Here is a 17,035-nt window from a genome sequence, read left to right on the forward strand (position 1 = left end):
CAGAATTCTTTCAGCAGTTATATTATTTGGATCCCTCAGTATCATTAAAATTGATATTAAATATCCATATATCCAAATATATTTTATAATACAAACGCTTCCATAGGGTGTCCTAATTTTCTCACATGACTGTACATAACTTTCTGGAACTACCCCATAACTTCCTGAGCAGCAGTCTTACATCCATCATTTTGAAATGTGTCCCGTTGTCAGTGTTATGGCCAAAGTGAGTCAGAGAGCAGTTAACAGTTAAGAAATTTGACAGTTTTGTCAGGTGCGTTGGCCAGAAGTGCACTACTATCTATGCTAACAAATGGTTTTTCTCGCCTTCTGGCAGCTGAGGCTAGAAAACAGAATCCCTGGTGCATCACCTGTGGTCCAGGTTTGTTTACTGTATAGGCAAAGAAAGGGCTGGACAGTACATCGGGCAATAAAGATGAATGCTGAGAAAGGGTCCCATGTGCACACTTAGCACCGCCAAGCTGAAATAACCCTATGTTTGGATAGTTGGCCATAACACAATCAAAGGTAACTTATAGATCCCAATTACTATATTTTCAAACACGATATAGTATACAGTGCTTAACACACTGCTGCTATTCTTTTGCTCTTGAATGAATTGAAAAACGTGCTACAGGAAATAGTTGTTTTGATAATAATTAATCTTTGATTTGGTAAAAAGATTAAAGAGAAAAGTGTTTGTTGCTAATTTGAGTTCTCAATTATGGGATTAAAACCAAAAAATCATCATTAAAATCATGTCATCATGATTTTTATTAGATGTTTGTATATTTGTATATTGGGTGAATGTGTGTGTGAATGGGTGGATGACTGGATGTGTAAAGCGCTTTGGGGTCCTTAGGGACTAGTAAAGCCATATAGTCTTATGTTACAGTAGCTGTGTCGAGCTCGAGCTGCGAGTCATATTTTCGGCGCTACGTTGTAGTGTGACAAGTTTGTGGGTGTTTTGTGCAGCTTCGGCTGTCCTTTTAACTGCACACTGGTTAGCTAGCTAGCTATAAGCTAACAGCTAGCCTGGTTAAACAAGCTAGAGTTCCACGCACATGTAAACAGCTCGTCTCTACTGCTTTAACTGTTAAATCAGAAGGCAATACTGTGGCTGACAGGGTTTATTATGTGAAAAAGCAGCTTGTTTAGTTTAAACAGTCTGCATTAAGCTGGGCAAACACTGTGCGATTTTTTTCAGTCGCGTTATTCAGCTCCTGCTCAAACTATAAAATTAAATCGCAGGAGTTAGAAGTTCATAGGTCACGATGCAGGTCTCACACTATACGGCCGATGCTCTGATGCGACCTGAGTGCTCAAACTGTGCGTCCATAACATGAAGCTTATCATACAAAATCTGTCCCTCGTTCTCCCTCTCTCTGTCTTTCACTCACTCACACAGACACACACACCACCACCATCAACTTTGCTAAATTACTAATGAAAAACATTGACCAGGCAGCTGTGATTGAGCAGCAATGTCCATCCAACTCTTTTCATGGTTGATGTAGTCGTGATAGTTTTGTGAGGCCACATTGAAAAGCCTCGGATACAGAAGCGTACAGCTGCCACCCAGGCAAAAGAAAAATAGAAAAGTGAAAAGTATATTGTTCTAACAATATACCTTTCATATTTTAACAATATAATATCACGTTATTACAATATAGAGAATTATCACGTTTGTACAATATAAATATTATATAGGCTACATCGCAGCTCCAGTCATGCTTCCATCACCGTCTTTCTCGTCTTTTCCCAGAGTAACAGCCAAACAGGAGGATCTATTGGCGAGCACTGCTTGGCCTTGCACGCATTCTTATTTTAAACTTAATCTGGAATTCATTGCAAACTGTTTGTGCGGGATATGAATGACAAGATTTTGTTTTTCTACAGGAGTTAGTAAAAAACATCTCCAGTGTGACCAAATCTTCTTGCCAAACATCCGCAGCTTTGCAGTGTATACAGCACTATAATGACCAGAGCTAATTCTTTTGAAAACCTCATCTTTCCACAGGTCTCCACTTCATCAGACATCACCTAGACACGGAGCTGGATGAGGCCAGCGCAAACAGCAGCCTAACCGACTAAGATGATGGATCCATGGGGTCAGGAAAGCCAGAAGCAGGGGAGCTGGAGAGGTACCTTTCATGTCCGTTCACTGGAGGTGTGGATCTATTGCATGGCTTTCCTCACATCAAGAAGCTGTTGATCAAAATCAATGCAGCTCTTTCTGCATCTGGAGCTTGTGAAGGACTTCTCAGTCATGCAGGACTCCTGTTCACTGCTAAACAGTCACAGCTTCACAGAAAGAACATTGAGAGCAAACTGCTGCTGAAGATTAACCATCACCTCACTGAGTTAAGAAATGGCACATTTTTGCTAAATATGCAGAAATAAATGCACACCCATACAACTTATGGTAAACTGAGCTGCCTTGTATGTACATATGTTGGAGATGTCTCGTTCTGTTTTCTCTGAGGCTGCTGTGCCATTTGGAGCCAAAATGAATCTAAAGTTTACAGCATATCTTGTCACTGGAAATTGTTTGAACTGTATATATGTTTATATTATTTACTGTCGGTATTGGTGAAAAAAGCTTGTTTGAAAAATGTTGTGAAAATCTGAAATCTTGAAATGAGAATTGTTGTGCCTTATTTTGTTGATCTTTTTACATATATTCCTTTTGAAAATACTAAAATTTGTATATTTATTTATTTTTGTTTGTCTGATAGCATTTATTTATAAACTAAATCGGACATTTCAAACAGTCTTTTCACCAAGTACTTTTTTACTCTTACTCGAGTAACTTTTTTGAAGACTACTTTTCACTTTTACTTGAGTAATAATATTTTAAAGTAATGCTACTCTTACTTCAGTACAATTTTTGGATACTCGACCCACCTCTGGTTGGGAGGGGTTATCTATACTTTTGTTGTAAAAATGTTCCATCTCAATTACGTACTGTATGATTATTATATTTTTAGTAGTGTATCCCACAAACAGCAAATATTGTCAAAAAAGTACGAAAGCTTTGGGGGTGCTTTGATTCATTTTTGGGGGTGCTGAAACACCCCCAAAAATGGGCCAAAATCGCCCCTGACATGAGCCAAGGTTCCTTAGATGACCATGACCTGACAACCTACACAGACATAAACTTATTGTCATTATTTTGTCATTCATTCTGTGGTCTTCAGAAAGCCTCATTTGGCCATCACTGATAAAAAGCAGCTGGGAGGTTGGAGGGCGTGGTCTTTGATTTACAGAGCAGAGTGACGTCATCTCCCTCCATCACAGGGAGGACAGGACAGTGTCCTTCATCCCACTCTCGGTAATATCAAACCAACGCTGACCAGTTCAAAGTCACTCAAACCCTCCTCCTCTTCTTCCGTGACATGGTGTCGTTGTTGTGGTTATCATGAAAGCAATGGTTTGTTTGACAAAGCTTTGAGAAAGCGTTCAAATGCTCAAACAGAATGATAACTAACTATAAAGGAATAATTTGATGCCTTCATTGACCGTTAAAACAAATTGTAAGTGGCTGAATTAACTCAGGAAGCCGCAGAGAATAAATCCACATGAATGAAAACATGTCAGTACTTGGGCGATGCCTTCACTGACAGTATGATGCCTCTGAGATTAGAGCAAAACTTTTCTTTTTGAACCTGATGACTACCAATGACTTTGTTTAATGTTTATCTTACCGTGACTTGTGTTGATCGTGTTGCAGATTCGTGGAAACAACTTGCATCTTCCTGTAGCTGAAAGCGGTTTGGCTGAGAGGAAGTGAGCTGAGACGTTGTGTGAATACTGCTTAATCGACTGCACCTCTCTGCTTTAATGACTTCCCACTGAGGCTGAAAAACTTCGTGCATGTTGACCACTAATCTGATCACTGATCAATAATTTCCTGACACAGCCCCCCCCCCCCCCCCCCCCCAACACGAAACGAAACGAAACAAAACAACAACTGTGAGTCACCAAAGAGTCAGAAAACTGCACGGGAATAGAAAAAAAAGAATGACGCAACTCGAACAAAAGCATTTGTAAGACTCCGTTGCGTGCCGTGAGGTGATCCCAGGAGGAGGCGTCTCAGCGGAAGGATAAATAGTTCCTATATCAGGTATTTTTTACACTGGAGTTTCTTCGTATTGTATTCGTCTCCTTCTGTGTCCTCTTTTGATAACAAAATACACCCTTAGCTCAAATCAGTGACGTTAAAAATTAAGTTTTGAGCAAGTTCAAGTTCAGAGCAGGAACTTACAAGTCTAAAGTTTCGGTATCAATCCGCAGCCTGGTATTGATCCTCTGGCACGCTGTAAAATAGAAGCTGAAACATGGAGTTGTATTTGGAATAAACTTTGGAAACTTTGTTTGGTGTTTATAGAGATGTCACCGAGAACATGTGTAACATCTTCCGCGCAGGATTTGTGCCGTGGATCATACTCTCCGTGACTCTCGCCTCAGGCTCCGTTGGTAAGTTGACAGTTTGTTTTAATTTAATCTCATTTAAATGTTGTTCTGACGGAACCTTTTGCAGACATGTTCACGTTGTTTGTAGTGACGCATTTTGTTTGGAGTTCACTTTGATTTTTCTGTGTGAAAACAAACCAAACCACGAGTTTAGAAACTCGGATTGGGACCAGAGTAAACGAGCTATAGGTGTGGAAACGCCCTTACTCTACTGCTGTCGCAGTTACAAGAACGCAGAACACACACCAAGAATATCAATCAGTCACATTCAACTGACTTTGTTCTGCAGACGAGTGATTTCCACGTTTGGCGGTGGGACAGTCAGCTTTTATGTTTAAATGGTTTCAGAGCGCTGATGTGCTGCCGCCGCCTTCACAGCAGCACTGAGAGCGCGCTCAGTGCTAAAATAATTAACTGTAATTAAAATCTTTGTTTTACCGCTCTGTGCGATAAATCACCACGTTCTGCAGCATTCATATTTCCTTATTTGAAAGTGTTAGCGAAGGAGAAATGCGCAGGAATTCTGGTGTAAATATCGAGACTGCGCCGAGGATTATTACGGAGGAATGAACACACAACAGCCTTCCGCCATTTTTAGACTTTATTAACTGTATTGACAGCCACATGCACGTCACATGCCAAACAATGATTTTATTGGCTGTTTCCATTTTCCTTTATTTGCTCTCTACATCAGCTCAAACACTGTCTGTGTCTAGAAAATACTAAAGAAAGATGTCCTTCTTACAGTTTAGAGCATATTTTTATCTAACACCTCCACTTGCTCTCACTTTGTCATTCTCCTAAAAACACGAGGTTTCTCACCCAGTATCATATAAAACTTTTTTATGCATGGTATGAACCTAAACCATTCAAATTTGAACAACTTAACTTTTGTAGGTTTTGTCATCACATCTTTTACCATCCCATCCATTGGACAGCTATCCAAAATAATTTTCCTTTCATTTACAGTTGACCTTATAAAGTGATAGTTTATGTCACTACGCTTGCATCTCTGTCTGGTTAAAGGATTCATTGCCAATGCTATCACACCCTGGTTGTCTTCATAAACCTTAGGTGGTGCATAGGTCCATCGATACCTTCAAACAGCTGTATGAGTACATGCTCTCTTGTAGAGTTGTAGCTAAGGCCATGTACTCAGCTTCACAGCTGGATAATGCAACAGTGGTTTGCTTTTTAGTTTTCTATTACATTAAATGATCATTCACAGTCAGGCCTATACAGTAACCAGTTCTGCTGTGTCATTCTGCCCCACAATCTGTATCACTATGTGCTCAGAACTCTGGTTTTTCTGCAGCACTGATCAGACGGCCTCTCTGTACCTTTGGAAATCATTCATCTTTTCTACACCATCAGTGTAGTTCAGTTTTTGCTCACAAGGTGTCGCTCTAGCTTTGTAACCTTGCATATTAAACCTTTCAAGGATTTTTTTTTTCCCACATATTTTTCTTTTTTCTGTGACATATTCACATAGTTATCTCTCTGGTCAAAATCAACACCAATACAATGTTTCAGTTAACTCTTTCATTTAGAATTTTCCTGCCTACATTTCCTTCACAACAATCAGTGTGTTGTTATTGCTGGCGTCAATGATCAGGTCATTTACCCATTTTATCGAGATTACCTTTTCATTCTTTGGTGTTCATGTGTAAACATAAAATTGAGGAGCACAAAGTTGTTCCCACTCATATGTTCATGTAACATCTTATTCCAGCTGCCTGATTGTTTTAGCCCATACAGTTACTATTTCAACCTTTCATTTGTATCAGATTCAGCTACCTTTTAGCTCTCTGGTTGTTTCATGTATGTCTCACAATTTAGTGGTGCACGTAGATAGGCAGTTTTAACATCCATCTGATGTAAAACCATGTTTAATTGTACTGCTCTTTGCATAGATACCGTGATAGTGGTCAGATAAGCAGTGGGAGAGAAAGTTTCTTCAAAGTCTACACCCACCTTTTGACTTTGATTTTATAAAGTTATCTTTATCACATGGCATCATGTCAGTTTGTGTTTGTCTTCCCACAGTTGTTTCCATCACAGACATGACGAGTCTGTGGCTGAGCACTTTCCCACTGTTAGGATAAACGACCCAGTAGGCTGAAATATTTTTGTCATTTCCAGCTAACATTCCCTTTGCACACCTTGAGTCTAGTCTTGTTCTGTTTATAAACATAATATGCTGTTCCAAATGTTTGCATCTTGAAAAGGTTTGGCTTTCTTCTTGTCAGCATCAATTACGGTGTCTGTTTTGTGAGTTTGTTAAAACATCTGTTCCTCACCACAGCTGCTGTTTGGACTGCATACAAACTCCTTAAGTAACTCTCTCTCTGTCAGCATACATCTGGCCACGTCAAAGACTGTACGCCAGTTTTGCTTAGCAGTACTCTTTTGATGTGGTGTATGTGGTTCTTAGGTCTCATGTCTGATCCCAGTTTTGCTAAGAAGAGTCTGATAAGTTTTCCCCATAAAGTCTGTTCTGATCTGATACATTTAATCTGCCCATACTGGGCTGTATCAGCCAGAAACTTTTGTGTTGCTTGCTTGAGGGTGGGTGGGCTTATCTGTTTTAACTTTGGTAAAGGCAGCTGGTGGGGACACCCAGCCTTGTGAACAAGATAACTCGAGAAAGAGGACTTTCAAATTGATACCTCAGCTTTAAAAGGCTGATGGGGTATTGTTGTCAACTGGTTAGGCAGGTGGGCAGCGGTCTGGAGAACAAAGTATGTGAATGTGAGAATGAAGATGAGTTTGACCAGACCTTGGTCAGAAGTCAAGTTTTTCAAAAATCTTGTGAGTGCGGTAACTCAAGAACAAGGCAACATTGGATTTTTTTTTTAAATGGATACCATTAGCTTTATCTCTGTTTTCTCTCTCTTACTTTAGCTATCTTTTATTTCTTCTTTCAGACAAGATAAACATCACAGCTGAGTCTGGACAGAACATCACTTTGCCATGTCGAGCTCACAACAATCGGAAGCCCATCATAGTTGTAGAGTGGATCAGATCTGATTTGGGGGCAGGTTATGCCTTGTTGTTCCAGGATGGGCACTTTGTTCCAGATCATCAGCATCCATCTTTTAAGAATCGGGTGGATCTTCAGGACAGGCAGATGAAGGATGGAGACGTGTCTTTGATTCTGAACAACGTGACGCCTGCTGATAGTGGAACATATGAATGCCATGTCGTCATGCGAGGAGCAAACCAGAGGGAGAGAGCAACAGAGCACACCTGTACCATCGAGCTAAAGATTCTTCCTCTTGGTGAGTTACTACAATTGTTTTTGATCAAAAAACGAGCTGCTTCCTAGTTGCTGATGTTTTCTATTATGTTTTTAACCTCTCTGCTCTGTGGTGCTTCCTGTCCTTCAGTCCAGATAAACACGACAGCTGGACAGACAGTCATTCTGCCATGTCAAGTTTCAAACCTCAACGGCGATCCCAGTGTGGTTATAGAGTGGAGCAGAACTGATCTGGGGACAGAAAATGTATTTTTTTACCAGGACCAGAAGTTTATTCCAGATGACCAGCATCGATCTTTTAAGAACCGAGTGGATCTGCAGGACAGAAAGATAAAGGATGGAGACGTGTCTTTGATTCTGAACAACGTGACAATTAATGACACTGGAACATACATGTGTTGCGTCTTCGTGAAGGGAGCAAAACACAGAAGGAGAGCAAAACTGGATAGTGACCTCATCAGTGTTGTCAACCTGAGAGTTGTTCCTCCAGGTGAGTGAGTAGAGTTGAGTGTGTGTGTGATCAGAGGTGAAGCTGCTTCCTGGTTGTTGATGTTTGTTTGTCTGTGAAGGTTTTCAGTCATCCAGGTCATCGTAATCTAAGGAGCTCGGAAAGAAAAGCATCTGGACATCTTTACATTGCTTAAAGATGTTTCACCTCTCATCCAAGAAGCTTCTTCGGTTCTAGGTTCAAATGGCGGAGAGTCCCAGACTTAAGCCCGATGGGAGAACATCCCAGTGTACCTCAGACCCAGGAACATACTCAGACAAAAACTGGTTCTGCCCGAAGACAGAACTCAACAAACTTAAAATCCTTGTGTATACTGTACAATGTAACGAGGAATGCTCAGACCTCTAAATTAGAGAAACCAAACAGCCACTTCATAAACGCATGGCACAATGTAACGCAGTAAAGGATCAGGGTGCCTGACTGCAGCTTGATAATAAGCTAGTCAGAAGTGCTTCGACTACGGAGCCTGAGTGTGCGGATAAAATACAAACAACAGCAGTAGAGCTCAAATATACATGTATTATGTAAGATATGTTTGCACTGATTGCCGATCACGCTTCAACTGAGTCGTCCTCGGTCAGAAGGAATGGTACTCCACAGTGATGTAGTTCCAATAACTTTAATAAGGAGGTGGCAGATGACATCAACAGGATATATAGCGTTGGTAGGGAAGCGATTGCATTACAGGATTCACATGCAGGTAAAGGGGGTGTGAGTGTGTATATGGGTGTGTGTGGTCATCTGTAAACAGAAAGAACAAACATTTGTATTAACCGCTATGGATAGCAGTGTACCCCTTATACAGTACTGTGGGTTTCCAGCGTAATGTTATACAATCTGCCATAACCTCATGGCCACTAGATGGCACCCTAGGACCATAAATGAATTTCTGGCTCGTATATAAATTGGCAAACCAGACCTATGCAGATTACAACGATTCAGAGAATAAACATAGTAAGTAGTTACATCTACCTACAACCACAATGCTTGACAGTAAGTCTCATATGAAATGAAATATGGGCTGAACACAAGGCTGCCTGTAGTAGGCCAGAAAAACGCATCTTAGCGATAGCAACGGGACTAGCTTCTTACACAGATTACACAGTATTACACAGATAAAGTCAAACAAGCATCACTCTCATCTTACAATACTCACATGGTAAGCACGCACACAGTATTAGCCCACACAGGAACGCAAGTAAATACGTTACTCCTCCGACACACCTCTCATCTGTGCAGAACTGCGCTGAACACGTTCCCAACCGGAAGTACAGATATCGAGGTGCATCATGGGTAACGTAGTCTAAAACAGTTACAGTGAACAAGCGGACTTTTAACATATTATGTATCTTATGGTGAGATGAAATTTATAGACAGATCTTTTGATTCCTCTGAGGCATCCGATGGAAGACAAAACACTGCTCAGTAGACCATTTAACACTTTATTACTTCTAGAAGGGAGCTGCATCCTGCATGACACGTTGCCGCAGATCTCAAATTGGTGGTGTGCCCCTGACAGTTTTATTACAGAAGCTCTCTTATTCTAGTCTAAACAACAGTGTCTCAGTAACTTTCCACTAGAGACGGTCCCCTCTTGTCTAATTTTCCCAGGCAAGCGTGAGCGAGAGTCTGCAGCTTTCTACTCCCCAAGAACACATGGTCTAACAGAACAGCGTTCTACTGCCATTACAATTGAAAAATAAATCCATAAATAGAAAAGTCAAATAATTAATGTCATATTTTATACAACAGCCAATAAACCAATAACCAAAGTCATAATTCTTATAATGAATTTCATTTAAAATAATGTTATAGAAAACCATTTGCATGGGTCCCATCAAAGTAAAGTAATTTAGCAATAAGAGTAATAAACATTATCCAAGGTTAATCAAATATTTCCAACACACATTTAATTGTATGTGTTGTGCAACACGTTCAATAATCTAAAAGGAATTCAAATCAATTCAGAAGTCCCATAGGCCGTTTTGGCATTCACTCAGAAAAGTAACAAAAAACTTCCAAAATGGACAAAACTACAAAAATCAGATCTCTCACTCAACTCTTCAAACGGTAATTTAACATTCAGCCATAGTGAAAAACTGTCTGTCACCAACTGTCTGCCATCTATAATTCAGTGTTGAGATCCTTTCCCAGACACCTTAACGCCTACGCACATCCTGGGCCTTTTGACCTCTCATAATAGGACTAGGGTCTTATGGGGCTAGATTTCACAATGAACTCACCTGAAACCTTGGCTGATTGTGACCTACACCTGTTTTTACACCTTGGCTATTGTGATTAGGTAGAGGATCATTAGGGGGACCATGTCCCTTTTGGGGGGACACTCTTCTCGGTTGAGAGGTGAAATGTCTTCAAGCAACTTAAAGAAGTTCAGACGCTCATTAGACTTGATGTTTGTTTGTAAAGATGTTGTTGATGAGACTTTGTAGAAAGCAGCTGGTCTGAGTGATGTGATCAGAGTGCAGTAGATAATGTCTGACAGCAGTTTGAAGAGGAAATGGATTCTGTTCTGTTCTTCACTCATCACCTACCTGACAGCTGACACCTCACACCTGTTTCTCACCTGCAGGTCAGACAGGAGGAGACACAGAGGATGGCGTCATTAGATATAAAGTGATATATTTTCTTTTGTTTCTTGTACCAGTTCCTGTGGCTGTTATTTTGATCTGTAAAAAAAAGAACAAAAATAATCCCCCACTTCCTACTCCTCCGAGTGATGAAGTAGCAAATGAAGTTTACTGAACAATCTCTGCGTTGATATTATGGCTGCCACGATTACGTCGACTATCAAAATCATCGACGACTAATTTAATAGTCGACGCGTCGTTTGAAGCTTCGTAAGATCCCAAAAGACGCAGGAATAAGTAGTAGGATTTAAGAGTGTAATAATGAACTGAAACAGAAGATGGCAGCACTGCATGTACAAGCAAGCCAGCTGCCGTTAAACCCCGAAGAAGAAGAAACTGTGTCCCAGAATTCATAGTGCGGCCCTGCTCAGTTTACAACAATGGCAGCAGCTAGTTAGTTTTAAAATTACTCTTATTATTCTTTCTGGGTCACAAAATAAACGTTTAACATATTTTCAGGCGAGAATGTAGCTGTGTAAACCTCAAATATCTGCTCAGTTTATCAAGACACCACATATTTTCAAAAGCGCTCCGACGTCATACAAGGATCTTTGATATATCAATATTTTGATATATCAAATATATGATATATCAAATCTTGTGATTTGATATCAATAGGGCAGCACGGTGGCATGGTGGTTAGCACTGTTGCCGCAGAGCAAGAAGGTCCGGGGGTCTTTCTGTGTGGAGTTTGCTTGTTCTCCCCGTGTTTGCGTGGGTTCCCTCCGGGTACTCCGGCTTCCTCCCACCGTCCAAAGACATGCAGCTTGTGGGGATAATCCAAATTGCCACTAGGTGTATATGTGTGAGTGAATGTGAGTGCGAATGGTTGTCTGTCCCTGTGTGTTAGCCCTGCGACAGAGTGGTGTACCCTGCCTCTCTCCCTATGACAGCTGGGATAGGCTCCAGCGCCCGCGACCCTGAAAAGGATAAGCGGATACGAATGGATGGATGGAGATCACTTGTCATCGATCAAACTCTGATTCGATGTACAAGGATTATTGATATATCAAATCTTGTGATTTGATATCAATAGATCACTTGTCATCAATCAAACTCTGATTCGATATCCAAGGATCCTTGATATATCAAATCTTGTGATTTGATATCAATAGATCACTTGTCATCAATCAAACTCTGATTCGATGTACAAGGATTTTTGATATATCAAATCTTGTGATTGATATTGATTGATCACTTGACATCGATCAAACTCTGATTCAAGTACGAGGCAGCAGAGAGGACCTTGTATGGGTTTACTACCCCATTCTAAAGGTATGCATGTGATGTCAACTGGTGAAATACAAATTTGACACACCAACATCAGGATCAGCGCTTTCCCTCAGACTGACATGTAGAGAATGTGAGCTGACAGAACAAATAAAATTTCTGTACGAAGTTTACACAAACAACCAGGTATTATAGTATATATATTTATATATATTATAGTGGCACACGTAATTCAATTACAGGGATCTGAGAGCCACCATCAAACTGATGGAGCACAGGCTCAGAACTGATGTTCAGTGGTTACCTGTGTAATATCATCATAGTCCCCAGACAATCTCTCTGTTGACAAAATAATAATAATGTAGGATACTCATAGTGTTACCTTTGGCTCTGCGTCAATATAAAGAAAACCGTTAATATGTCAGTTAGCAGTCTAAAGAAGCTCTGCCTGCAGAGCACAAGTTAGTCCAAAAACTGTTTAGCAAGAGATGTGTTACGGGGGTACCTAGCACGACGCACACACAGTGGTTTAGCTGTGATGTTTGTGGCCTTATTAATGCAACTTATTTCAAGCTGCCGTAAACACTGTTGTACACACTGCTTCCTTACCTAGCTTGCTCGTCCTGCACTAAGCTCTCCCCTCTTCCTTTCTAGGTCCTGGCATTCTACTGAAGTAGGAAAGGCGTCATTAGATGATGACTACTAGCAATGGTGAGATGAAGCCTCGTGATGAACTGAAGGTTTCCATCCAACTGGTCGACTCATGGTTCGAAGCATTGTGATGATTCATTTGCTCTACTGCGCCATCAAGTGGACGATTCAAGTGAAACAGGCTCTTTGATTGTAATGATGTGATGTGTAAACCTCTAAACTGAATAAATAAATTGTTTTCATGGTTATTTATTACAAATATTGTCTCAGCATGTCTGATACAAAAGAGAAAGTGGAAACTATCAGGACAGAGTTTTGGTATGATTGTGTAATCATGCTTATGTACATCTGGATAATCACACAAACTGTGTGGCACTTCACTTTTTAATAAACCAGTGATTCTTGAGATAAGGGACAAAACATGTCCAGCAGATAAAACCCAATTTTGTGGTTAAAAATATGCATACAAGTGTTAACCCAACTGCCTAAAAGACAAACCAAGGCAATGTTTATACAACAAAACTATGATTTTGCATTTTTTATAAATATATATTTATTTTAAATGGTACAACCAGTAACTTAAAAATCCATTGTCCAGAAGCAGGTGTGATAATATTAAAATACAGAAAAAAAATTAAAAGTAATGTAAAATATTTGTATTGTGTAAGTATAATGTAAGTATTTAAGTCAATACCTTATATAATATCAAAATATGCAATTGAAAATTTATTTTTACATATTTTTTAAGTGATTAAAATCGTGCGTCAAGTCGATGTAATCCAAGATTTGATTATTTTTTCTTGTAAAAACAGCCTCATTTAGGTAGATTGTAGAGGCCATAAGCAAATGATGAAAAACAAGATGGCTTCTGTCAGAAAAACATGTGTTATGAGAGAAAGTAGGGTATTTTGTCAACACCATCAGATGTCTGATACAAAAGAAAGTGGAAACTATCAGGACAACGTTTTGGCATGTAATGTGTAATCATGCTTATGTACATCTGGATAATGACACAAACTAGTATTTGGTGCTTCACTTTTTAATAAACTAAAAGACAGAAATCAGAATATAGGATCTGTGGTGTTGTTTATTTATATTATGGTACTTATCATTTGTGATATTTATTACTCTGTGCATACTTTATTAGGAGAGATGAGATATAAAAAAAATCTCTTCCTTGCTGGTTCCATCGAAGAAGAAGCTCAACTATGTAGCACATACGTAATCAAATTCAACAACACAATGTGAAGGGGAAATCAGCTGTGTTTTTCTGCCCATTTTATTTCGAATCTGGCGCAAACCGGCAAACCAGTTCCTGAATCAGTCACGTGGTACGGACTGCCCGCGAGGCCTCGAGCGTCACTGCATACGTAATCAAAGCGAGCCTCGATACGTGCTTCACAAAAACTCCCCTGAAATTACCCGACACACGCTTCAGAGCTTCGACTCACACGACACATCATTAGGCTTCAGTGATCAATTGCTGTAATAATTATCATGTCATGCTACAGCAAAGCCTAAAAAGCATCAAATCTCTGAACTCATGTCAGGTTTAAATTGACTGACCCTGATTTGTTGCACTGCTCAGCTGTGACATCACAACTTAATTGAAATGCCACTGAGGTCAGTTTGAGTTTGACATTCAACAAAACAGCAGAGAAAACAGAAAACCACCAGACTGTGGAGAACACAGACATTATGGGTTTGGTTGAGTTACAGACTGATGAGTGGAGAAAGTAGGAAACGGCTTATTCTTCTATATCTTACACAGAGTGCTGTAAATCTGTTAATACCACCAGTGACACAAAGTAAAGTAGTACATGTACTTGAGTACTTATAGAGTATAATTCATACTGTATGTTTGAACCGTATAGATGCATTTATTTTTTTTGGTAGTTTTCTATTTCTGCTCTACTGTATTGATGTTGAAATCAAGTTAATTGTGTGCGATGCACATCTGTAGTGTGGAGGAAGGCTAAACTGTGCATCATCAGATGCAGTTGAAAGAGCTTCTATGACATCAGTAAAGGTCGGTTCCTCGTCATCACCCTCTTCATTTTCAGATTCAGACTCCAAATGACAGGGCTGACATACTCTGAATGCTTTGGCAAAATTGGATGCATTATCCGTTACAGTGGCAATAACTTTGCCTTGTAGTCCATATGATGAATGGATTTCTTCAATCTCTGCTCCAATTACATCATAGGTATGACTGCCTCTAATTCTCTTGCATGCTAGGGCGGCCTTGTTGCGTTGTAATGTGGAATTAATCCAGTGAACTGTTACACCCATAAAACTTTTATTATTTACCGTCCAGATGTCGGCAGTGGTGGAAACAAACTCTGCCTCTTCGAGTGTAGCCTTCAAGTTAGAGTTCATTTTGTCATATTCTCTCTCAAGGTATCCTACAAATGACTTTCTCTGGGGCAGCTTGACACCACTTTTAGTTGGTATTTTTTCTACGATGCGTCGGAATGATTCAGAGTGATTCAGTGGAAATCGGCAACATGTCCTCGACGATATAGGCAGCGACGAGCTTCTTCAGTTCAGCGGCACTAATAAGTCCTGTCGCTCTTACGTCTAGTTTAACCTGTTTAGCAGGAGTGGGTCCATCTGAGGTTTGCCCGGTGGAAGTAGATGTGGTAGCCACAGCGGTCACGTCAGTGAGGGGATCCTGGGGGTTTTCTGTCAATTTAACATTCTTGTGGCAGCGTGCTAGGTGCTTGCTCAGGTTGGAAGTGGAATTTTTCGACGTAGAAAGAAGTTTTCTTCCGATGCAGAGTGTACCACGTACGCTTATGTTTTTGTCGCTTTTTAAAGAGTCAAATTCAAAGTAATGTCGGTATTTCCAAGTATTAAATGCTGTACGATCGTACTCTATCCCTCGCTCCATGTTTTCTATTGTTGATTTACACACGCGCTACCACAGCCATCGCACTCGCTTACGTCATTGTCATGAGACATTCTCGCAAAAGATCACGGTTTTAGTAACGCAGTAACGCAGCGTTCCTACAGGAAAGTAACGGTAATCTAATTACCGTTTTTGCAATAGTAATCCCTTACTTTACTCTTTACTTGAAAAAAGTAATCCGATTACAGTAACGCGTTACTTGTAATGCGTTACTGCCCATCTCTGATCCCTACTGCGTCTTGTCTCCTTAATGGCAAATAATTGTCCTTGAACTTTCTATCATTATTATTGTTATTATTATTTTATAGTATTGTTCTGTTTATTTTTATCTTGCTGCTAAACTAATTTCTCCTAAATCCTGGCCACGACATCACACTCCAAAGCCCTGCTGATGTGGTGAACAGCACTAGAGGTCAACCCATAGAACAAGTCACCATCAAGTGCAGAATTTACCAAGGAGATGCTCTGTCCCCACTGCTGTTCTGCATAGGGCTGAACCCCCTCAGTGAGATCATTGACAACACTGGCTACTGATAACGACTACAGAATGGAACAGTTGTCAGCCACCTCGTGTACATGGATGACATCAAGCTGTATGCTAAGAGTGAACAAGACATTGATTCACTGATCCACACCTGCAGGATATACAGCAATGACATCGGAATATCATTCAGACTGGAGAAGTGTAGTCGGAAGGTAGTCAGAACTGAGGGGATCGAACTACCAGAAAGCAACATTGCAGATACAGAGTATCTGGGATCCCACAGGTGAATGGGAATCAGTAGAAAACAAAATAAGATCCAGGCTATCAACACCTATGCCCTGCCCATGATCAGTTACCCTTCTGTGTTTACTAGGGGAGGAGTTCTCCTGGGGCAGACCCAAGACTTCCTGAAGAGATTCATCTTTCAGTTGGCTTGCAGACATCTTGAGGTGCCTCTGAATAAGGAGAAAGAGCTGGTAAGCAAGTGTACGCGAAGTCTGGACTTCTTTAAATAGAGCAGCTACAAGAAAAGAAAAGTGTCAAACTAATAACACATCGCAGAAAAAGAAACTAACCTGATCACACTTTTAACATTCAGAGAACTCATTCAGGCATTAAACGTTTTTGTTGATTGATTAATTAATGAGCTGTCTGGGATCTTTAAATAGACAAACTAAAGGAAAAGAAAAGGGTCAATCTGACAAAACATCACTGAAAAACAAACTTAACAATGAAGAAAAAGCTTCATGGCTGTATCCTGACTCCTGAAACACATCACACTGAGACACATGTTTATGTTCACTGTGTGTGACTGCAACTGTGTGATGTGACCACTGCCGAGGCTACAATGGGAGCTTAACACTTCTTT

General features: G+C 40.2%; 3 protein-coding genes and 1 pseudogene across 4 annotated transcripts in view; 1 reads left to right on the forward strand and 3 right to left on the reverse strand.

The window, feature by feature from the left end:
• LOC148103525 (cell adhesion molecule CEACAM1-like) overlaps positions 1-17,035 on the reverse strand; it is a 207,349-nt gene that overhangs the window by 32,430 nt on the left and 157,884 nt on the right. The window lies entirely within an intron of this gene.
• The window catches only part of LOC102782894 (Fc receptor-like protein 5), a 52,882-nt gene that overhangs the window by 5,597 nt on the left and 30,250 nt on the right, over positions 1-17,035 (reverse strand). The window contains exon 6 of the mRNA XM_087838803.1: positions 9,910-9,920. Coding sequence (XP_087694929.1) covers positions 9,910-9,920 — 11 coding nt within the window. The remainder of the gene's footprint in view (positions 1-9,909; positions 9,921-17,035) is intronic.
• Positions 4,180-13,399, forward strand: LOC102780747 (ICOS ligand-like). Of its 2 annotated transcripts, none has more exons than XM_006807784.2 (4): positions 4,180-4,479; positions 7,404-7,757; positions 7,866-8,225; positions 10,834-13,399. In XM_006807784.2, exons 1-4 carry the CDS (start codon positions 4,407-4,409, stop codon positions 11,004-11,006), a joined length of 960 nt encoding a protein of 319 aa, XP_006807847.2. In that variant the 5' UTR covers positions 4,180-4,406; the 3' UTR covers positions 11,007-13,399. The 2 variants fall into 2 exon arrangements, with proteins under 2 accessions (XP_006807847.2, XP_006807849.2); XM_006807786.2 differs by having other exon boundaries at positions 4,182-4,479; positions 12,776-13,399.
• On the reverse strand, positions 14,684-15,729 carry LOC148103526 (uncharacterized; annotated as a pseudogene).

The sequence above is a fragment of the Neolamprologus brichardi genome, chromosome 3 (assembly GCF_056152115.1).
Source record: "Neolamprologus brichardi isolate AB-2024 chromosome 3, ASM5615211v1, whole genome shotgun sequence".
Lineage (NCBI taxonomy): Eukaryota > Metazoa > Chordata > Actinopteri > Cichliformes > Cichlidae > Neolamprologus > Neolamprologus brichardi.

Bases quoted from the DNA above. Each gene is read 5' to 3' on its own strand.
- LOC102780747 (XM_006807784.2), top strand. From the start codon at position 4,407: ATGTGTAACATCTTCCGCGCAGGATTTGTGCCGTGGATCATACTCTCC. The intron at 4,480-7,403 runs GTAAGTTGACAG...TTCTTCTTTCAG, and splicing joins TCTCGCCTCAGGCTCCGTTG to ACAAGATAAACATCACAGCT. The intron at 8,226-10,833 runs GTGAGTGAGTAG...TCTCACCTGCAG, and splicing joins CCTGAGAGTTGTTCCTCCAG to GTCAGACAGGAGGAGACACA.